This window comes from Colossoma macropomum, unplaced genomic scaffold, assembly GCF_904425465.1.
Source record: "Colossoma macropomum unplaced genomic scaffold, Colossoma_macropomum, whole genome shotgun sequence".
Lineage (NCBI taxonomy): Eukaryota > Metazoa > Chordata > Actinopteri > Characiformes > Serrasalmidae > Colossoma > Colossoma macropomum.
The window spans coordinates 47424019-47448339 of record NW_023494787.1 but is presented as its reverse complement, the minus strand read 5'-3'; the positions used below and the strand labels follow the sequence as shown (position 1 = coordinate 47448339).

Sequence of the window (24321 nt, the reverse complement as noted above, 5' to 3'; positions counted from 1 at the left end):
AGTTTGCCTGTTCTCCCCGTGTCTGCGTGGGTTTCCTCCGAGTACTCCGGTTTCCTCCCACAGTCCAAAAACATGCAGTCAGGCCAACTGGACATGCTGAATTGCCCCTAGGTGTGAGTGAGTGTGTGAATGTGTACGTCTGTCTGCCCTGCGATGGACTGTCCAGGGTATATCCTGCCTTCCGCCCAATGACAGCTGGGATAGGCTCCAGCACCCCACCGCGACCCAGGAGGATAAGCGGTTTAGATAATGGATGGATGGATGGAATATTAATGTTGTTTTGTTCCAGCCAGTCTGTAAAGCATCTTACAGCCCATTTAGTTTGGCGAATGGTGTTGGGTTCATTTCTGGCTGATTCCAGGTTGTTTAGCTGTTCTTCTGTCACAGCTGCCGACTGAAAAGCTGCTCAGTGGTGACGACAGTTTGGGAATTTAGTGTCGTCTCATCTTCAGAGTCTGACCAAATCGGCTGTCGGTCAAATGCGATCTTAAAAGTGTCCATTTTCTGTTTGTGGCAAAGTAAAAATGTTCAAATGGCTTGAGCGTCTCCTACAGCAACGGCGCGATACAGTGTTTGTGAAAAACACGTGATGTTATGGCGAAATAACAGCACGGTTAGAACGCTTCTCAACCAATCAGCTTGCGTGGCCAGAACTAACTGCTGTATAATGCTCTAGAAATCCCGGCCATGCCCATCATAAGGTGAGACAAGAGTATTGTGATGCAATTTAGCACAATAACTATTTACTGCCCACTGTTAGGTACAGAAGTGCTTCTATCTGCCAGCAAACCTGGATAAACCCAGCTCAGTTGTGTTGGAAGTAAAGCTGCAGAGGGCGAGAGAAACTAGCCAGCTAACATGAGCAATGAGGAACAGTCGAAAAAGCACAATAATCATACGAAAACAAATACAAAGGTTATTATAACTTAACTCAGTGTCAAATGTTAGCCTATGTTTCACTAAGCTGAGTTATTCCACACTCAAACTGTAGCTAAACTGTTTAACTCCACTGATCCTCAGTGCCACCTTAACTTCGCCAAGCATTCAGTTCAATCTGACATGAACAGCATTAGTTTGTGACTGAGGTCTCAATTCTGATCAAGCAAATAAAAACTAGACTTTTAAAGTTGTTTACACTGACAGCATATTAGCACCAAAAGTGGTGGTTTAGGCCAAACGGCAAAAAAAAAAATCCTTATTATTCTCGTGTTTTCATCGCGGATGCAGAAATGTCCTCAACTAAAAACTCTCACCCTACAAAAATGGCTTAAAACATTTCATGGCAAAGTTACTACCTAACAGGGAACTTCTCTCCAATTTCATCTCCCAGTTAATCTGTGTCAACGTTACACGACTGTCATCTGTCTGAGCTAAAAGCATCCACATTTGAAGCAGAGCAAAAGCCTGCTGTCTGAAGCAGACCCTCATACGGGAATGTGTTTCTGTCTATTACCGACATCTGACAGATATTTGCTCTCATTCTCATTCATTTTAAAACTCTTGTTTGGCTCAGCTATAGTCAGTGAAGATAAAAAGAGAGAAGTACTAACCTGCTCTGCCTGTATGTTTCAAATGCAGTCATTTTCAATATACATTTACTGTACTACTATCATTTGTTGACTTTCACTATAAATGTTATTAACAGCCATTTTATTTTGCATATTTTGCTCATTTATCACTGCATCTTTCATTATTGAGGTACGGCGGTGCTTGAAAGCTTCAAGTGAAAACACCTGACTCTAATTTCACCTTTAAATTATCTGCCAACCCTAAAGGTTCACATAATTTTGCCATGCACAAATCTGTAATATTGGATCATTTTTCTCAATAAATAAATGAAATAAAAGTCTAATATTTTTGTCTCATTTGTTTAATTTGGTTCTTTTTATCTACTATTAGGACACTATTTTTTTTTTTAGTGTGAAAATCTGATGAAGATTTAGGTCAAATCTATGCAGAAATATAGAAAATACTAAAGGGTTCACAAACTTCCAAGTACCACTGTATGTAAAAGAAACATACAAATCAGACTAAGAATGATACAATGGCAAAAGTCATTGCAATGGGCAATCAAATGTAATCTTTATAACTGAATACTTAGCAGAAAATGACATTATTACGGATTTTATCAGAAATTTTCAATATTGTGTTTAATATTGAGTAATATATGTTTTAATATTGACATTTTAATGTTGTACGCATATTTTGTTTACCTAGTTGTACATTTACAATAGTACATACATACAGTATGATGGCTATCACCCCAACACAGGTCAGACAAAATGTCCGACCCTGCACCAAGTACTGTTAACAGATCTTTATAAAGTCAACCATAAAGAAAAAATGAGTGCAAAAGAAAACCTCTGTTACTAGGGCTGTCACAATCATGAATATTTAGCTAACAATTGTCAATTTAATAATTGCGATTAATGATTATTAATTTTATAATCATAATTAATATTATTATTCATTGTTATTATAATAGAACTCTCATAGAATGCATGACAAAAACATTAAAATCAGCTAGATAGCTAACAAATAAACAAAGATTACTATTGTGTTGAACTTAGAGCACCAAGAGGTTGGAACTGTCATGTTGTGTCTCAATGAATGCATTTATTGCTTTCTTCTATTTATTTGCCTTAATCCACCAAATGCAATTCATTTATGTTTGTTGCAGCTTAATGTTATTGCAAAATCTAATAGAAAGTAATTGTAGTCAGCCTAAATAATTGCCATCATCTCAAATAATCACAACTGTCTCAAATAATTGTGATTAGGCGATCATATAATAATTGTGAGAGACCTAACTGTGACCATTAATGACATAGCAGATGGAGCACTACAGATTAGGCTACAATCCTATAAGGAACAATCCCAGCCTTCCAGATACATAATGACTAGCTATATGCCTACGGCTTAAGCTCAGCATGATCACCATCAGACAGCTCTGCCTGCAGTAGCAAGACGAGAGACAACAGATGGAAATGAACCTGAACTCAGCATCAACTGTTCCTCAGTTCCTATCTTAGTTGCACCTATCTTAGAAATGCAGCCACCTGTCCCACAACTAAAGGAGGCCTGTAAGCAGAAAAGCGGAAGCGTGAATAAACTATGACTACTAGGCACTACACAAAAGTTAGTGAATTAACTAATTATATGATCCACCAATTTCTCCATCGTCTGCTATATGACTGCACTGAACAATTTAAATGAGGTTCAGAGAAGACGTCCTGTTATTTTTGTTCGGATGGAGTACTTTACGGTAGAAAACTTAATGACTGGTAAGCCACAACATTAGTACTGATGACTAACAACGCAACTGACACTCTTTATGAACCATCAACAAGACGAAGCTGAAGTTGGCTTCTTGTTTGAACTTCCCGTTCCACCTTAAATGGTGCAACAGTTACATTTTGGTGCCTCAGTAAGTTTCCCTAACAACGCCAGAATTGTTCACAGTGGTGGTGATAGGAACCAAATGTCTGAAGAGTTAAATTCCTCTAAAAGCTCCCTTACAAACAAGTTTATTAACCTCTTCAACTCCTTGGGACCACTGGTGGTTCCAAAACGCACTTCGTCATATTCTTCATAACTTTCGTATTTCATAAGCTACATTCAAAAGGTGGGGGTCGTATGAGAGCTGTAACTGTCTTCTTTCCAGTCAAATAGCTGGGTGATGTAATTTTAAACCCTTATAATAAAAGAAGCTGAACTCACAACTTTTTTTTCTACTGAAAGTCGACCCATTTTTTCACAAATTTGGGCTATAAACTATAAACAGATGGCGTCTCTTCAGTGATCTGCTCTGTAAAAACAATTTTTATAAAATAATACAAAGAGCGTCTAAGATTTTTGGCTTTCAGCAGTAAATTGTAAGCATATACCAATATGTGTGATCATAAAACACATGTTCTGTTAATTTGAGGGGAGCTTTTACATCAATAAAATAAAAATGTACATTTATTTCACGCAGTTACCGAATAATTTGCCTTACGATTTGGTCATGTAAATTCAGAAGAAAAAAACCAAAATATATCCTGGTCAATATTAAACAAAATGGTTATGAATATGCTGCCTGATGTCTGAGACATTGTTTTAAGATAGTGTTGTGATAAGGTTTTAGCCTAAAACGTCTTCTTATTCCATTTTAATCCACTCACTGCAGAGGGGTACATGCAGGGCATTGTAAGGCAAAATAGCCCCAGAAACATACATATACATATATATATATATATATATATTTATTTATTTATTTATTTTTTCAGATTTCCCACCATTATGCCATCATTAACACTGCATATAAAACTTTAAAAGACACATCTAGGTTCACTGGTGGTTTTGGATGATAAAATAAAATGGCTACATTTGTGCTGTAGACGTTGTGACCCCTGGTTCCTATCACCACCACTGTAAAGACATCAGAGTCTGTAGGTTTCTCTACAACAAACCATTTTACATCAAAACATCTCTGAACGACGGATGGAACTCTGCAGAAATTTTGAAAAATTGGTGGAATTCCCCTTTTAGCATGATCAGCATCAGACAGCTCTTCCTGCAGCAACAAGAGGACAGACAACACAGAGAAATGAACCTGAATCTGAACCCGAATCTGAACCCAGCATCAACTGTTTCTCTTTAAAGGTGTGCCTAGCTCAGAAACGCAGCCACCAGTTCCACAAATACAGGAGGCCTGTAAGCAGAAAAGTGGAAAGATAAATGAACTATGACTACTACACAAAAGTTAGTCAATCATATGATCCACCAATTTCTCCATCGTCTCCAATATCATCGTGTTGAACACATTAAATGAAGTTTAAACACGTCGTCCTGTTATTTTTGTTCGGCTGGAGCACTTAAAGGGGAAAAAACTGAACTGTACAGCTGGTGAGTGACAGCGCTGGTAATGATGACTAACAACTCATGTGACACTCAATAAAACATCAACAAGACGAAGCTGAAGCTGGCTTCTTGTTCGAATTTTCCGTTCCACCTTAAATGGTGCCGCCGTTACATTCAGGCACTTCGAGTAACAGAACGTAACGGTTGAACCATTTAAGGTGGAACGGGGAATTCGAACAAGTTCAACTTCAGCCTCTTAACAACTAACTTATACAGGAGTTACCGCAGCTAAATATAGTGTTGAATGTATCTAACGTACATCTGACGGGCTGTTTAATATAAAATTGGGCGAAAATTTTACTGACAGCTGAAATTAAGAAGACAGAGCACAGAGAAAGCTAGGTTAGCTAGCAACGGCGCTAGCTCAGCCGCCTAGCGAGAAATACGGGCTTCGGCGGCGGCAAAAGAACATTTTTAAGCCACTACAGCCCGAACGGATCATCGAAAACATGTTTCCGCATTCCAGAAAATGTTGTGGTCTAACCTGACAGGCCTGCCAGCATTGTAATAAGCGGCTTTCTTTGAATTCTTCCGGACTGGATTCAGAGGGATGCTGTCAGCCATCTTGGCTGCAATGCAATGCAATGTGTACAAGATGACGTCACGCGAAGGTGCCGTTTCTGTCAGTGGAGAAAAAAAATAGACACCGATCAGCCACAACATTAAAAGCTCCTCGTTTATACACTCATTATCCATATTATCTGATCCCCTTACTATATAGGAGCACTTTGTAGTTCTACAATTACAGACTGTAGTCCATCTGTTTCTCTGCATACTTTGTTAGCCCCCTTTCACCCTGTTATTCAATGGTCAGGACCCCCACGGACCCTCACAGAGCAGGTATTATTTGGGTGGCGGGTCATTTTCAATGCAGTGACACTGGCGTGGTGGTGGTGTGTTAGTGTGTGTTACGAGTGGATCAGACACAGCAGTGCTGCTGGGGTTTTTACACACACTGTCCACTCACTGTCCACTCTATTAGACACTCCTACCTTGTTAGTCCACCTTGTAGATGTAAAGTCAGAGACGATAGCTCATCTGCTGCTGCACAGTTTGTGTTGGTCATCCTCTAGTCCTTCATCAGTGGTCACAGGATGCTGCCCACATGACGCTGTTAGCTGGATATTTTTGGTTCTGAACTTACTTAACACATTTCTGCCTGTTCTAGCCGACTATAATACACGTCTTTGAAATATAGTCTTCAAAATGCTTTAAAAATGTTTTTGTTTTTACATAAATGTTTGAATTCATTTAAGAGCTTACACTTACTTCCTGAGTCATCTATTAGAGGTTTATATGTATGTTTATATATATATATATATATATATATATATATATATATATATATATAAATATGTGTGTGTACGCATATCACTATTGTCAGAAGAAAACCTCGTATCCCCAAAATGGTAACTTGGTAACTACAGGAGAAGGAAAAAACCTACTTTACTTCTAATGTAAATCAATGGAACCAGACTTATTTCCAAGACTTTTTTGGGCCTTTTCTTTTGGTCCATTCATAATGAAATTTTACACAATGTAAAGGGCAACAGGCATTTTCAAATTATGTACAAAACTGAAAAACAGCAAAAAAAAAAAAAGTGGAGATACGATGTTTTATTCCGACAACAGCAATATACATATATATATATATATATATATATATATATATATATATATATATATATATATCTATGCATATATATATATATATATATATATATATATATATACACGCACACATATATATATATATATATTTTTTTTTTTGCATATACTCTACAACACTCAGTCCACCCTGTTTCCTGAACACATTCATTTCTATTAATATCTGGAATATTCCACAACTCACATGTTCAGAAAGTTGCATTATGTTCACACTGTGACATTGACCGGTTGGATCACTTTGAAAGTTCAACACTGTTAACCACATCATAGATTCAAAGTAAATTATTAATTGTAAAAAATAAAATTCATCATTAAAATGGCCTTTTTGTTCTATCTGAAAAGATGCTAGTTAACCACATTTTAAGTATTCGCTAATTCTATGCTAAAAACCAAACCCTGTTACTTTTTCAACATGTAATTCATTTAAGCTGTTAGTTAGCAAGGAAACCTAATTGTTTCTGAGATGAGAGATTATTTTGAGTCAATGTTAAAAAAAAATAATTTAATCTTTAATAATTGGCACCACAGTCGTGGAATCACTCGTCAAATCACCCAGTGTTTCTTCTGTAATGAAGGGTATTAACAGGGAGTTGGTCCCCCTTTGCTGCAGTAACAGCCTCTACTTGCCCAGGAAGGCCTTACACTAGATGTTGGAACATTGCTGTGAGGATTTGATTGAGCATTAGTGAGGTCAGGTACTGATGTTGGATGGTCAGTTCTGAATCACTCCAGCTCATCCCAAAGGTATTAGATGGAGCTCCATCACTGCAGAGAACACAGCTCAACTGCTCAATCCAGTGCTGGGGGGCTTTATACCCCTCCTGCTGACACTTGCATTTAGCAGAGTATGTTGCTGATTTATTTAAAGAGTGCATTTTTTGCTGTTATACACTCTTAAAAAGATGTTAACTCAAAGGTTCTTTAGTAAAGAAATGGTTCTATGTAGAACCATGAACAAAGGGTTCTTCAAATTGATGGACAGTGTGCATGAATGTGCTATAGACGGTTCTATGCAGAATTGTTTTTGACAAGTTCTATATAGCACGCAAAAGGGTTTTTCTACTGTTACAAGCTTGACACCAAAGTAATAGAAGAACCCTTTTGGGTGCTGTATAGAACCATTTTTCAAAAAGGTTCTAGAGAACCATCTACAGCACATTCTCCATCAGTCTGAAGAACGTTTCATCTTTCATAATGCAAAGAACCCTTTAAACATGCAAAGGGTTCTTTGAGTGTTCATGGTTCTATACAGAACCATTTTCTTTACTAAAGAACTCTGCAGAACCATCTTTTTTAAAAGTGTGGAGGAATTTTGTGGAAAACAATGTAAAGGATGAATGATGACAATAACATAACATCACAATACTTGAAGATAATTTCACGGTACATGATATGCATCATGATATTTTGTTTTGATTGGTTAGAACAGACAGAAAAATCAGTGCTGAAACAATTTTTGCTATTTTATCATCAGCAGCATTACATAAAAACCTCAAAGAAAAGCTAACACATCCACTACAGAGAACACAGTTCTGCGCAATTTAATACACAATTGCTGAATTCAACAAATTGGGGGAAAAAGATATAAAATGTGGATTGTGCAAAAGTCACATTTTATATTTGATGGTTTTATTTAAACAAAATAAAAAAAAATAAAAATAGAACTAGTGAACTAAAATGTGCAGACAAATGCCTTATTTAAATGTTCCCTGTAGATGATGTGTTAGCTTATCTTCACTTAGAAAATAAAGAAAATAATGATTTGACCAGAGGGTGTTCAAACTTTTGCATACGACTGTATATGCATGATGTTTTGGGGGAAAATTTCCAATTAGTTTACATTACCATCAACATTACATATAAAGCTCAGAAGACACGTGTAGGTTCACTGATGGATAGAGAATAAAATGGCTATATCTGTGTTGTAGTCATGGCGACCCCTGGTTCCTATCACCACCACTGTAAAGAAATCTGAGTCTCTACAATCAACCATTTCACACCAAACCACTCTGAATGACCCTGAATTCACCTTTAAAGAAATGCTGTGGAGATACTTTATCTACACTGATCAGGCATAACATTATGACCACCTCCTTGTTTCTACGCTCATTGTCCATTTTATCAGCTCCACTTACTATATAGGTAAACTTTGTAGTTCTACAGTTACAGACTGTAGTCCATCTGTTTCTCTGCATACTTTGTTTGCCCCCTTTTACCCTGTTCTTCAGTGGTCAGGACCCCTATGGACTCTCACATTAGCCTATTGAGGTGCAGCATGTTGTTATACACCCATTAGGTTTCATTTTCTGAAGCAATGTCCATAATGATTTCTGATATCTATAATAATAATTACAGCAAACCCAATGTCAAATGGACACAGTTGAGTGTTTTTATTTGATTGCTTGTCAACAATGCAAATAGATATTCTGTAATATATTCAAAATCCTTTCCGTAATGTGTTCTTCTGTTTGTGTGGGGTAACTTTGCTTAGCAACAACCTTTTCCTTCAGTCTTAGAACAGGACCTCTTTTATTGTCATGAAATCACATAGAATAGCTTTAAGATTTGGACATAATGAACACAACACTTTACTTTCAGAGATAACTAGATAAAAAAAAAACATATTGTGAGAATAATTTGATTTAGATTTTCCTTCACATATAAAATCTACTACCTTGCCTAAAACTGTATTGGATACAAAGTTTAAATCAAAGGTACTACATGCTAGTTGCAGTCTACGTTACTGCTGGTAACCTGGTTGTCCTCCTATCTTCCTGCAATTGTGTTTTGTCAGCTTTTTTGAGGGAAATGAAATCAAGTGTACCTTTAGTTTCTCTGAAAACAAGCATAAGGACAAGGAAAAATGAGATTGATCGTCCTAAAGTTTGAAACAGTTCAAAAAACATCTGTCCATATTTGAGAAGAATCCTCTTTTTTTCAGAATTTCTGCATATTTTAATAGTTAAAATGTAAACAAAGGCATTCAGAGTGGTTTGATTTTAAATGCTCAGTTCTAGGAAAGACAGAATCATTCACAGTGGCGGTGATAGGAACCAGACGTCTGAGGAGTTTAATGCCTTAAACAGTAACCTTACAGAAAGCTATTAGATGAAATGGTTATGAAGACACTGCCTGATGCCACATTGTTTTGCAATACTTCTGACATAAGCTTTCTGCAACATATTTCTAAAATCCATTCAGGGTAGAGCGTCGGGCACTGTGAGGCAAAATAATCACCTAAGACATCTTTTAGATTTTCCACGATTTTACCATCATCAACATTCCCTATAAAACTCAGAAGACACGTTACAGATATATTACACTTAAAAAACATGTTAGGGTTACAATTTTTTCATATTTTCAGATAAAATTATATGTTATTTTAACAATAACACCTTCTTAAGCCATCAGTTTAGCAATATAGGTTTTTAAATTAATTATCTAGAATTCCAAGCACCACAGAAGAGCTCGGAAAGGGTGAGGGCCATATTTTGAAGAAAAAATGTTCTTTTTTGCAATTTTAACTACAATAATCAATACATGACTATGGAATATATGAATTAAACGATATAAAGAAAACAAATGCCAAATAAATATTATAAAATATATAAAGAAAATTGTTGTCCCCAGGAGTCGTGTCACTGGTGTTACTCCATAACAAAAATCTCTTATTTTGAAATAAAAATCACACTGATGACATCACTCGACTTCCTTTTACCTGTTTTCTGAGGATCTATGAAGAAAAGCACATGGTGAGTCCACTGTGTCTTTCAGTTATCAGAGATTTTCTCATATAACTCCTGATTTCATATGAAGCTTTTAGCTGAAGTCACTGGTGTGACCGACTTTATTCTGAGGTAACTGTGACAAAATAGAATACAAATGGATCAAATTACATATTTTAGTGGATATTCCATGACTGACAACATGTGGTCTGATGCTCCGTAGCAGCCGTTTTGTAAAATGCATTTTTCATTAAAATGTCTCTGGCGTTACGTTTCATATGTGTAACACCAATGAGGACTGGTAACACCAGTGACACCTATGGAGAGATACAAAAGTGGACGTTTCTGTAGAATGACCCATACCTGTGTTGTAGTCATGGCGACCCCTGGTTCCTATCACCACTACTGTAAAGAAATCTGAGTCATTACGTTTCTCTGCAATGAACCATTTCTCATCAAACCACTCTGAATGACTTTGTTTACATTTTAACGATCGAATTACTAAGAAATTTTGAAAAATGGGTGGAATTCCCCCTGAAGTCCATACTGTAGAGTCCACTTTATTGTCCATCTTTGCATATAAGAATATTCCTGTCCTCTTTTTTAACGTTAATTGATCCTAATCTCTTTATTGTCATCAATCAACATGGAAAAGTGCCGTCCGGTCCCGAGATCTACGCTCGTTTTTCCCAGGGTTGTGATTGGTGAGCTGCTGCCTGTGCTGGACTTGTCCATAGCCACGGTCATGGCAGGAAGCTGAGGTACCCCACCGTTCTGAATGACGGAAATTTCATTGTTCTTCATGGCTAAGCCACTGCTAATGGCTGCAGCGTATCGACTCCAGAAGTTCTGATCCACGTTCATGGCCCTCACTGCCAGGTCCTTCTGAAACACTTCGTTGAATTTTAGAGCCTCGCCTCCCAGAAGAGCCAGCGGGTTTTCCACAGACAGACGCCTGCCTCTGCGCGCAGGAGTGTTATTCCACATGTGGGTGCCCATGTGCACCTGCAGGAGGACAAGAACAGAAGACATAAGACATGGGCAGAACCTCAAATGGTTCCCTGCTCACTTTGTGGATCATTCTACCGAACTGGTTCAGAGTCAGAGTTGAAAACATCGTTTTCTTTTAGACTTTTAGCTGACTTGGACTTTAGACTAAAATCCTTTTGCTTTGAGTGACCCTATACCTTAATTATGCTAATTTTATTATAATAAGTGACTAAACAATCTATTTTGTCACTACTGAAACAATCATAACACTACCAAAACTTTACCATATGTTTCAATAGTGACTGTTTCGGTAGTGACATTTTTAGCAGAACAGAATTTGAACCAGTACATGACCAGCAAACACAGCTTTGAACAACGGAACACACATAAAATCATAATATTTTTAAATAAAACACAAAAAAGTTTACATAACTGCAGAAAATGTGTTTCAATAGTGACAATTCTTTATGTTTCACACTGATTTTCAGACTTTGGGACACATTTGCTTCAAAACGGTGGGATCTACCTGCTCACCATGTGGTCATGAGGGACAGGGATACAGCCTCACTTTCTGCTCTAAAGTGCAGGGGTGTGGCTAAAATAAGGCTCCACCCACAGACTAAAACTCTGTGTTTCGGTAGTGACATGAAAATGTGGGAGAGCATTTTGCTAATTAAAGTTTTTTATTTAAAAGTTAAACCCATGATAGATCTAAGTCTTTAAAGTTAACTTTAAAGGAAATAAATGTAACAAAATATAATTGAAAAACAAAACAAAACAAAAAAAAGTGTTATTTTTACAAGGGTAAAATCAGGGGTTAAGATTTGGAACTGATACCTACCAACAGAAAGCATCCTGTAAATATGTATATATGTATGTATACATTATGCTTGTAATACATAGTCATATATAACATATATTAATAGAAATATATGTTCATTTCACTATCTCAGTGTTTTGCTTTGGGCGCAGACGCCATTATTTCATGACCTACTTCCTGCCTTTATTTCATGATGTAACACACTACATAGGGAGCTGTTTGGGATTCATTCATAATCTTCACAAATATTTGAGGCTAAGGGATGTTTTTACAGTAAAGGACCATGTGCTACATTTCCTTTCTTTCTCCTTTATTTTTTCCTCTTAAGTTCACTTATTATGGTTGTGTTTTATGTACCAAAAACAGTCCTGATTTATTTTGATATGACCATTTTATAACCTCACTTAGCTACCTAATTAGAATATAGAATTTAACAAAATTAGAATTTAACTATTTTTTTGTTAGCGTGTCTTTAAGACTGACGTATGTAATTGAGCTTTCTTGTGATGGGCTGTGCCTCATTCAAAATGTGGTCTGTGCTGAAACACTCTTTATAACATCAACATGAATGGGCGGAGCTAAACTGCTGTAAGCTTAAATTTATATAACTGTGGTTTTTGTGACTTTGGACTGTACGGACTGGTAAGTTTTGAAACGTTGACAATGTTTACACTCTACATCAAGATATTTTGTTTCAGTTTTCCATGATATGGGCCCTTTAATGCACATAACGGTGAGTGATATAAATTATCTGCACACCACAGAGGCACTGGGCAGCTAATCAGAATTAAGGTCATTTACATACATCAGTAACAGGAACAACCTGTTTAATGCTAAGAGTTCAGGATAAATTATAAAATGATCATGTAAAAATAATTTCTGGAAAGTAAATAAAGTTTAAGAAAAACGTAAAATATGGGCCCTTTAAACTAACATAACCAACTGTATTACTCTGTTCACATTCCTTGGAGAACAGTTTGCTTCATTAAGAGTTTTCTGACCTTGAGGTTGCCCTTTGTTGTGAAAGCTCGACCACAAATGGTGCAAGCAAAAGGCTTTTCACCGGTGTGTGTGCGCTCGTGGATCTGCAGGGCGCTCGCTGAAGAGAAGTTCTTCCCGCACACGTTACAGTTGTGTTGTTTGGGGGTTCGTCGAGGTGGTGGGGTTCCAAGCAGCGAAGTGATGCCCGGGATTGTTGCTTCAGACGGGGAAGGTGAAGACTGGATGGATCCAAATGGAGGATAAGGCCCTTCTTTCACAATGTACGGCCTACTCAAGCCTTCCAGCTCCATTTTGACAGAGGTCCGTATGCTGTTAAAATCCAAGTCAGGAGACCGCTGGGTTGCTCCTGAGAAAGCAGAGATGAAGTATATACGGCGTTAAGTATCATATTTCTCAGCAACATTGTCCAAAAACAAAGCAATGGATCTGACTGATGTAAAGAATGATAAATGTTAGCTTTAAAGGGACACTCGGCCAAATTAAGGAATGTAACCATCGTTGCATCTATCGTAAACATGCCTACTTGGTGTAGCCCCTGGAGAGAGACACTTTAACATGTAGGAAAACACCCTTCTGCTGACACATCTTGAAGGAGTGAGGAACCTTTGAAAAACTACTGCTGGGTGTTTTTTTCTTTCGCTTGGGCTGTTTTTGAAACGCATTTTTAATTTTTTTGTTAGGTGGAGAATTCAGAAGGATGCAAGATAACTCGTTGCAGCCATAGGACTGTGGTAACTGTCTTCAGATCATCATTACAATAGAAAGAAGAACAGAAATACCTCATGAGATGACAAAGACAACTAGCTAAAAGCTAACATTAGCAAGGTAGCTGGCTACCTGAACACCTTCCCTCAGTTTGGCTTCTTTACTTTGGCTGAAAAGGTAAATAAACGTGTATCTGTCCATTTTGTTATGAATAAAGAGAAAATTGCTGTTTTCTTTCCGATTTTGTTCAACATCCAAGTAGGAGTTACACTGATGCTAGCTTGGTTCTGTTTTATTAGCCTATAGATCAGTGGCTAGGCTAGCCTTGGCTAGGATTGGTTGACATCACAGAAACAAAAACTAGTTTAAATTGTGAATTCTGTCAAAACAATCAGGCTGAAGGATGTATGTACTAGGGAATTCTGTATAACATGACAAATAGCATGTTAAACTCTAGTTTTAGGCCTGAATGCTGCATAAAGGGTCCTTTTTTCCACGTTAGAATTTGTGTCCAGCTGTTTCTCAAAATAAATATGCACAACTGTACCACACATAGCCACAAAGAAAACACCATCTTACCATGCTCCTTGCTAAAACACTGCAAATTGTAAATGTTCTCTTTCTTGACTGAAGACTTGATCTGATCGAGGACAGCTCCATTCACCCCGTTTGAGGCTGGGGAATCTAACAATTCACATTTAATGGTAGCAGCCTTCTCTTGGTTATGCGAAGTGATGTTCAGCAAAGCTGGATCATCATGATGTCCCTCAGGCTGGCCTTTTGCTGGAGAGAGAGGTCTATGAATGAAGCTGGCTGCCTCTGGCATGAGAGGACTCTGATTCTCAAAGTCTCCTTTGGAAGGTGAGCCATTAGCAGGATGAGTGTTGTCCAAAAGGCCACTCATTGCTGACCTGTGTCCAGTTAAATGGTTGAGACTGACTGTTGACTCACCGACTGACATTTTAAACTCGGTTACAGCAGGAGGTACTGGTGAAAGCGGTGATGAGCTGTCTGAGAAAGAGTTAAGGGGGTTTTCACCGTTTTCTAAAATGTCCCCTTCCTCTTCACATGAAATATCATCAAGGCCATCGTCCTCGTAATTCATGTTGTCAAAACTCTTCTCGTCAAAGGTCAAGTCCATTTCTTTTTCCTGGATAACGTCTGTTGGCAGAGCTGGGAGATTGTTGGGAATCTGGCCACCCATGTGCATGCGAATGTGCTGCTGCAGCACGACAGCATTGGTGAACTTCTTCTGACAAATTGGACAGGAGTGCTGAACCTGAAGAGGAGGTTTTGCACGGTGCACACCAAAGTGAGTCTTCAGGTTCCCCTTTGTGGTGAAGGCACGACCACAAACCTTACATTTGAAGGGCCTCTCTCCAGTGTGGATGCGATAATGCATCTTCAGTGCACTCTGACAGCTGAGAACACGGTGGCAGATCACACACTGATTAGGATCCATCATCTTTTTGTCAATGTTCTCTACAAGCTGTTGGAGCTTTGACGTCTCTGATGTCTGCATGGAGTCTAGAACTCCTCCAAATGGAAACCTGTCTGAAATCAGAGGAGGAGTAGAAGATTTCATCACTGAGGTGACAAAGTCAGTGGAGTCTGGTGTACCCCCTCTTGCAGGTATCCCAGTTGACATTGATTTTAGAGGAGTGTTGGGATTTTCAGTGTTGGACTGATGTAAATTTTCTGCTTGTCTGGTTGTACAATTTGTGGGCAGGTGAAATTCTTCTGGCACAGTCTTTCCTTCCATGCTTGACTGTGGGGTGGGTGCTGTTATCTTAAGTATATCTGGTTCATTGTCAGACTGCGTAAGTGGTTCAGTACCAGTAGCATTCGGAGACAAAGGTGCGCTTTCATTCCTGGCAGATGAGGGCCTTTGAGGAGATCTTCCTGAGAGTGCTTTACTAAAAGAATCACCAAAGTTTTCCACACTTGCAACTGTGGGGGGCAGCTGTAGCCCCACTGTAGCAGGTAACGTTGGTAGAACAGGCTTACTGTCTAACCATGCTGACCCAGGTTTCTCTGGAGGAAAAGACATTCCGTAGGGAATGCCAGAGCTGGTCGGAATATTGTCAAGATACTCTGGCACTGGGTATGGGTTCATCTGAACATGAGGGTATTTATCCTTGTGCCGTTGGAAGTGAACTTTCAGGTTACCCTTGGTGGAGAAACGGTTGCCACATATGTTGCATTTAAAAGGTCTCTCACCTGTGTGAGAACGCAGGTGGATCTGCAAGGCACTGTCACTGCCAAACACCTTGGCACAGAACCTGCATTTGTGCTTGAAGAAAGGGTCATCAGAGCTGGGCTTGGTGTCAAATATAGAGACACTGGGCATTTTAGCCTTGCGATGCTTCATCATAGCAGCAAGTGGGTCTAGTGCATTGGTAGTAGCTGCAATGCTGGCAAGTGGGTTGGGGAAGATTACTCCACTAGGAGGGCTTTGAGGTAGCAATGGAAGGTTGGCAGAGGGATTGAGGACACTGCTCTGGCATACTGAGAGTGGGCCAGAAGAGTTCAGAGGTTGGGTGTGGCCAGAACTGGAGAGAGCACCATTACAGGAGGGCAACAGCGAAGATGCCCCAGTATAGGTTGACAGCGGAGGATTTGGGTTTGCTAAGGAAGCAGAGGTACTGTCAGTTCCTTTAGGATTAGGTTGTTCATCAAGTGGCTGTGAAGACAGAAATGGTGGACTCTCAAGTATGGATGTCTGGGTTACAGCTGCCTGACCATTCACAGCGGAAGGCATGACTCCGGACAAAGGAAGTACAGGAGGAGGGGGCATTCCCTGAAAAGGGTAAGTGGAAGAGACAGAGGGTAGACCTTTGGAGGCTGGGTTTAGTGCAGCTTGTGTAGGTTGCCTATTCATTACAGCAACCTGATTGCGAATCTGTTCGATTAGTTGCAACTGGTGGACCTGCTGCCTCTGTAACGCCATTAGCTGTTCCAGAATCATGGGTATTGCCACTGAGCTCACCTTCCCTCCAGCTCCATCACCTGGGATGTTCTGAGAAAACTGGGCAACAGCCACCCTGGTGCTATGGAGGATCTCCAAGGTCACATTTGTGCTGGGAATGTCATAGTTGCCGCTTAAAGAGGATAAAGATGATGGAAGGGTAGTGCTCTCACTGGGATCTGGTTGAAGAGGGCTAGGATTTGTTGATTTATCCACAAGTTCATTGGTGTCCATGGGCTCGTCCGCTCCTGCTACATCAGGAACACTGAGGGTTTCCTGTCCCTTCTCGGACGATTCTAGTTCCTGATCCATGTTCTCCATTTCAGCAGGGTCACTTACAATGGATTCCAGAGGTGATCCCTGAGGAACAAGGAATCCTTCGTCCTCCTTCACAATCAGCACAGGGGGCTCCTCTGTACACTTTCTCTGGTGCTCCAGCAACTCTGACCACTTGAAGAATTCAGCACAGCACTTCTCACAGACGTGGGTCTCCTCACTCCCGCTGCTGCCACTGTCCTCATCACCACCTCCTTTCAAGAGCACTGTCAGGAAGAATCACAGAGAGACAGGAGCATGAATGGATATTCTTGAGGCGATAGATTCCTTACAGCTTTCCTTTTTGAGTGAGTAGTAAAGGTGAACCTAGTCAATTGTGCCACTTTACCAATTACAGAGTATTTCACTCTGTGTTGTCATGCACCTGAGACCCAGCTGATAACTTTCTTTGCACAATCCATCAAATTACATAACCTATTTATTGCAGATCCTAAAGCTTAATGAAATTCCATAGGACCTATTGATTTCCAATGTTGTCATACAGTTCGATGCTGCAGTGTTAGTCCAGAGCAAATTGAGTCTTTGATTGACTAATCACAATTCTCCATTGTCATCAAACACTCTCATTTCCTGGAGAATTTGTACTAATTGTCTGCTTTCTGACATCGCTGAACGCTGTATGCACTTCTTGGTGCTTGAATTGCTTAACCTTGGCTGTATGTTTTTAGCTTTAGCTTTATTTTTTAACATATAGAGTGTCTTGAAATACCTTAGACTGACAAGTCATAAAGACCCACAGAGAAAAAAACAAGTCATGTTTGGTAAAGTGTGACAAAACTTCAACAATGTGTAATTACACAGCTACATTGATGCATACGTAATGACAGTTAGACTGCTGACATAAAAAGGAAATAAGAAAGGTTGATTCAAAATTTTAACCTTGTTTGTAAAGTCTGAATAAGTAACAAATTAAATTGTAAAATGATTGAATAAAACATGAACTGAATCTATGAATATCCCCAAATGCCACGGTCATGATTACATTATTATTATGATTAAAAATGATATAATGTAATATCTAATACATCTCATAAACAAATCTGTATATATTTAAATTGATGTAAGCAAATTATTATGAATAATAAAAAAATAACCACAAAAAAAACCAAAACAAACATCACCCAAAAACAGCTCACGCTCAGAAAACAGGATCAGCTATTTTAGATTTTTTTTTATAAATGTGTAATACAATAATGTAATAGTCTAATACCATCTGAGAAAATATGTAGACTTTTATCTGGACAGTAAACATGTATCTGTTAAACAAACAAACATAAAACACTAACATTAGAATAAACACAACTAAACAATTTTTGGACACTGGGAAGGGTTGTAACATGGGGTAAATTGTAACAGCCTCAGTTCCACCAATCAGCAACAAGCTACAGAGACTGTATCACTACTGTGTACATCTGTGCCAGCCCCCCATCCACCCCCATTTCTCACCAGAGATTTTTAAAAACTTTAAATGAAAAAAATGAAAAAAAAAAGTAAAATTTTGGCATCAGACAGTAACATTTCACATCTGGATAGTTAGCATTCAACTTAATGCATATGAATTTCATATCACTGATGGTTGCTAACTGATGCACCATTGGTTAAATTGCATGTTATGCCCACATACTACTGCATTTGACAGACAATCCTATCCAGAATGACTTACAATTTGATAATTTTTTACACAGGTAGGCGAAGGTAGTGTTAGCAATCTCGCCCAAGGACTTATTGGTATAGTGTAGAATGCTTGCCTGGGCTGGGCATTGAACTCCTGTCTACAGTGTAGAAGGCAGAGGTGTTACCCACTACACTACACCAACCACTAAGTGTGAATATATCAAAACATCCTCCACAGAGAACAAACATAAACATGACATTTTTCTGCAAGTTTTAGTTCACAATGTCTATTTATTTGCCGAGTTTAACATAATTAAAAAAAGTAACATAAAATATTAAATGTGCCATAACTTTTGCACAGGCTACATTTATGTTTATTTTAATAAACAGTAACTATTTCTTTACTTTCTTTTTCATAAAGCAAGCCATTTGACTAGGGTGCCAAAACTTTTGCATACAATTGTGTGCTCTTAATTAACAATTTCTCTGGCTTAATATGATGTGTAAAATGAATGCATAAAAACACGGTGGCTTGTCATACAGCATAATATAGGAACACCAAAGAACAACAGACCTCACAATTCCTACCTCAACCCACTCAAATAAACTTTAATGGTCAGTAAAAATCTGACTGCTTTCTTCTCTCTTATACCAACAGAGACACAGTGTGATGTGTTTAAAATGTTTGGGTTTAATCTAATAGGTTTAATATCAGTGTTTTCATGTTTCCTGCTTTAATGTCAAAGGGCCCATCTCACGGAAAATCAGTCTCAATTTTTGAAATAAAAGTTTGATGTAGCAATTACACAATGTTAAAGTTTCCAAACATACGTCCACACACAGAAACTAAGCATCCTGTTTTGAATTCATTGCTGTTGTGATGTCATGAGAACATTTGCATGCATCTGCTTATTCAGCCTACCGCAGTTTAGCCCCGCCCACCGGCACTGAAGTTATAAAGAGTGTTTCAGCCAGGACTGCTTTTTGAATGAGGCAGAGCCAATCAGAGATCATTTACATATATCAGTCTTAAAGGCACAGTAATAAAAACAGCCAGATGAATTCTAAAGGATAAAGAAAGGGTGAAAAAATGGATTATGATTGTTATTGACACCCAAAAATATTATATATATATATATATATATATATATATATATATATATGTTATATATACGTATATATGTTATATATACGTATATATATATATATATATATATATATACACATATATGTTATATATACGTATATATATATATATATATATATATATATATATATATATATATATATATATATACAAATACAAATAGTTGTTACAACCTGTCTCATTATATATATACATATATATAGTGAAACAGGTTGTAACAACTATTTGTATTTGATCCAAACTTGCTTGTTTTGTGAGCATGCAGTACCTTCTCAAAAAACATGGTTCTTCAAGGGTTCTTTGGTAAACACAATGGTTCTATATAGAGCCACGAACACTCAAAGGATCATTTGCTTCAGTGTTTCTTTGCATGGTGAAATGTTTCTTCAGATTAATGGAGAACGTGTTGTTTATGCTTCAGTATAGAACCTTTGGAAAATGGTTCTATGTAGCACCACAAAGTTCTACTCCTGTTATGATGTCAAGCTTGTAGCAATAGAAGAAGCCTTTTTTGTGCTACATAGAACCATTGGGCCTTTTTAACCAAGCGTTCTTAAGAAGAAATTTCTTTTTAAAACCCACGTACGCAGTTTTCTCTAAGATTCTGACATTCACTGTGTTTACTTATTCGGGATTTGGTTTTAGGTAAGAACAGAATCTACACACACTCAAGAGCACAAAGGAGAGAACAGTTCTGTGGTTTAAGAACATGTCATGAATTTGATGTAGAGGTTTTTTTTAGGATCTTTCCCAAGAACATATTTAAGAAAAACCTTGGGGAGATATTAGTGAACGAGGCCCATTGTCTTTTCTAAAGAACCCTTGAAGACCCTTGATTGTTATTTATATAAATTTCTTGTTACCTTTTATAAAACTTTGAAATGTAAAGCACTGAGTTACAGAGACAAACAACTGATTTCCGAACAATAGCACCTTTAATTTATGTTTATTTATGTTCTTTTCAATGTTATGAGATATTATATATAATATAATGTTACTCACTTCCCAGATAAGCAGTTTTGACATGCACTGTACACAGATAATTAATGTGAATATGTAATTTGTGATAATTACACCAGCCCACATTGGACTTAGCAGCTCATCTAATTACGTACTTTGATTCACTCTCGAAAACAGAGAGATTTTTCTCCTTCGGCCCAAATTGTTGGCCTTCTTCACTTCACTTGCACAGGGCAGTGACAGTGTGGGTCACTGGCTCATCTCATTTCATTAAGCGTGTGGGTGGTCCGGCATAACTCTGACACAGAAAGGTGAGACCGGGCTGAAGGGAGCAGAAAGAATGCACAAGCATCTCAAATGAAGCCTCCATTAGCGAATGAAGCAGAGCAACAACTAGAGCCTTCCAAATGACACCGGCCTGCCTGCCAAGTTTATGCTCACCTCACTGTCCAGCTGAGGGGCGTTAAATACAGAAGGCCACTCAGATTAAACCAGAATTTGTACAATTCCAGATTTATTTTGCTTCTTAACACACATAGTCATGTGATAGTGTCAGATTAAACGTGCAAACAGGTCAAAGGGGCCAAGTATGGGATTGTGCCCCTAGATTAGGTTCTTCAGATTGATTGAAAACCTGTTGTATATAGTTCAATATAGAACCTTTTTGAAAATATAGCACCAAAAAGGGTTCTACTACTGTTATGATGCCAAGCTTGTAACAACAGAAGAACCCTCTTTGGCGCTATATACAACCAGAACAGAACAGAGCTGAGCTGAGCTGACTACACCCTTAAAAAGGGGGTTCTCCAAAGGTTCTTTAGTAAAGGTAATGACTGTACATGGAGCCATGACAACTCAAAGAGCCATGTGAACGTTTGAACGGTTCTTGGCTTCTTATTCACCAAGTTCTGATTCGATTTTTTCCGTTCCACCTTAAATGGTGCGGCAGTTACATTCTACCATAGCATTTAAGGTGGAACGGAAAATTCGAATCAGAAACTGGCGAATAACTTCAGCCTCGTGCTAAATGCTGTCTGTGATGGAGAAACTCTTGTATGTGATTCTTTAAAAATGGAAGAGCAGCAAAAACTTCAAAAAAGTAAAAGAACCTTTTTTTCTAGGAAGGAAAGAGTGTAAATGAAATTTTGCTGATACAAAAGAAAAAAAGCAACATCCGAGCTTCTCTATTTTAAAAACAACCTTCCCATAATTCATTCTGGACGAACAAACTCAAGAGAAAAGTCCGTCGTGAAGCAGGACGTTAAACTTCTTCAGGCGCAGAAAAGCGGCGACGTTTAAGTGCAAATCTGTGTAAAAATGAGAATCTGGTTTTAAAAAAAGCACAAATAAGGATAAAACTGTCAAAACATTTCTAAGCTGTATTAAAAGCACTTTTATTCTGAAATATAACGCACATTCAGTGCTGTCCCTTCTTGTTTAGTTACAAAATAACAAAACAAAACACGTAAACAAATAAAAAGCGCCAAAATAATAAACTGAATAACCAAAAATGCCCAAACAGGGTCAATTTTATGGAAGGTTTTGATCTTATAAATATTATTGGAGCTGTGCTATTTGATTCAAGGCCATGTAAAATGTACAAAATGCACCAAAAATGTTAAGATTTTGGACGTGTATTTAATTCAATCTGCTCTGAAGATCACAGCTTTCAACTACATGTAGACCAGTTTTAGTCCAAACCTGGACTTTCTTTATAATCTGTTACCTCCAATAAAAAATAATACATATAAATTAAATAAAATAAGCTCTGAAACCAAACTTTACAAAAACGTTAAAAAAGTGCTGAAATGCATACAGAATCAAAACAGTGATAAACACTGAAATACAACAAGTTTGAACAAATATAACATTTTCTAAAGATTTGAACGTCCACTTACAATTTTACAGTTTTGTAATTTAAAATTACGACCGCAAACAGAACGCGATTTTTCACTTTTTAAATAATTTAAAAGTGCTGAGTGCAAATTAAATCTGTCTCAGCACTCCGCGAAAAGTTGTTTACCTTTGTATTTTTCCTCTTAGTGTCTATATATTGTTTTATTTATTTATTATAGTTATATATAGTTATATAATCTGAATAGACGCGAAATTTTAGCGTCTTTAAAATTATTGAAGAAAATTGCGCATTCCAAAAAAACCAAGCGAGCTAGGCTCACGAGGTCGAGCCAAGTCACAAACACCAAAACTGTCCAAACTGTGCAGCCTGTATTTTAGCAACGAAGGTAAAAAAATCATATTAAAATAAATAAAAAGCTCAAACTGAAAACTTCTATGAAGATTTTGAATAAAAGAGTAAATTTCTTCCGAACGGCGACGAGTTTATTTCTCTTTTCGCGCGACCAGCATCACCTCACCAGCGAGGAATCTCTCTCTCTTTCTCTCTCTCTCTGTCTCTCTCTCTCTCTCTCTCTCTCTCTCTCCATCTTCACTGCTTATCCTGTCTAAAAGTTTCGCTTTTCAGATTGAACGCTTTCTTTTCTCGCTCTAAGGTCCTTGTTTTAATCCAAACTCCACCCCTCAGTCCGCTTCTAGGAACAAACAAACAAACAAACAAACAAACAACAAACAAACAGCCGCACAGCTGCGTGCACGTGCCCTCCACCCTCCGCTCTCCCGGTTTACCGTGCTCCGGCGCCTCTCCCTCCTCGGCCCGCGCGACGTGCTGCTGAGGCTTGGCCTGTTTGCGCCGGGACATCTCTCTCCGCGCTGCGCGCTCCGCGGTGGGACGAGCGCGAGAGAGCCCTGCGTGCCTGCTTGCGCGCGGCTCTGCTCGGCGGAACACTGCTTGCTGTCTGCGCATGACGGAGGAGGGGGCACGGGTGAGGGCCGACTGAGCGCGCGCACGCGCACGGTCATTGGCTGCTGGCCAGCAGGCTCGCGGGGGAGGAGCGGTGATATGGAAATGAAGCACTGCGTCCCTAATGAGCCCAACGGGCCGCGCGACAGCGGGCACGGGACGTCCGAAGAGCAGCAAGTCAGGTAGTGGACAGCTGAAGAAACACCAGCGAGCTGATGCTTACTGGTGTGTCCTTTTTTTCAATCAAGTTAATGAATTAAGCAATAATAATAATAATAATAATAATAATAATAATAATAATAATAATAAAAGTATTGAAGTATTTTTTATTGAGGAACTAAATAAGAGCGTGCTACATTCAGGCCGTATGACATGCATGTCCCACATTACCATATGCAACATATAATACCTTATATATACTGGTTAGTATGAAATACAGTACTGTGTAAAACCTAAAGGGAGATGTTTCTGAGGAGATTAGATATCAGATACTCCACCTGCATAAGGAAGGTAAGAGTCAAAGGAAAATGACTGAAAAACCAGGAGTTTTCAAAACTGCTTTAAAAATGATGAAAATCTACAGAGAAAATGGGGCTCCTAACAACCACCTGGAAGACCTGGTAGACCCCAAAACTGCCCCCATCAGATAAACAGCACTTAAAGCTT

The 24321-nt window shown here is 38.4% G+C and overlaps 2 protein-coding genes across 4 annotated transcripts in view; both read right to left on the bottom strand.

The window, feature by feature from the left end:
• The window catches only part of atp9b (ATPase phospholipid transporting 9B), an 89814-nt gene extending 84326 nt beyond the window's left edge, over window positions 1–5488 (bottom strand). For 2 of the 3 annotated variants that reach the window (XM_036567609.1, XM_036567610.1), the window contains exons 1-2: window positions 5387–5488; window positions 4595–4693 (exon numbers count right to left, since the gene is read on the bottom strand). Coding sequence is in view for 1 of the 3 variants with exons in the window: in XM_036567608.1 (XP_036423501.1) it covers window positions 5387–5466 (80 nt within the window). In the remaining 2 variants the exon portion in view is untranslated. The remainder of the gene's footprint in view (window positions 1–4594; window positions 4694–5386) is intronic. The other variant, XM_036567608.1, reaches the window with a different exon arrangement.
• A 5277-nt stretch (window positions 5489–10765) lies between these two features.
• On the bottom strand, window positions 10766–23553 carry sall3b (spalt-like transcription factor 3b). The gene is made up of 4 exons (XM_036567607.1): window positions 23481–23553; window positions 14392–17322; window positions 13107–13453; window positions 10766–11300 (listed from the first exon to the last, which is right to left on the bottom strand). Exons 1-4 carry the CDS (start codon window positions 23551–23553, stop codon window positions 10905–10907), a joined length of 3747 nt encoding a protein of 1248 aa, XP_036423500.1. The 3' UTR covers window positions 10766–10904.
• Window positions 23554–24321: the final 768 nt, after the last annotated feature.

What these genes read in the sequence shown, in the direction of transcription:
- sall3b (XM_036567607.1), bottom strand. Translation starts at nt 23,553, where the DNA reads ATGTCCCGGCGCAAACAGGCCAAGCCTCAGCAGCACGTCGCGCGGGCC. An exon ending in GGGAGAGGCGCCGGAGCACG is followed by an intron (nt 17,323 to 23,480) that starts GTAAACCGGGAG and finishes TCTTCCTGACAG; the next exon opens with TGCTCTTGAAAGGAGGTGGT. An exon ending in GTGTTTTAGCAAGGAGCATG is followed by an intron (nt 13,454 to 14,391) that starts GTAAGATGGTGT and finishes CTGCTTTCTCAG; the next exon opens with GAGCAACCCAGCGGTCTCCT.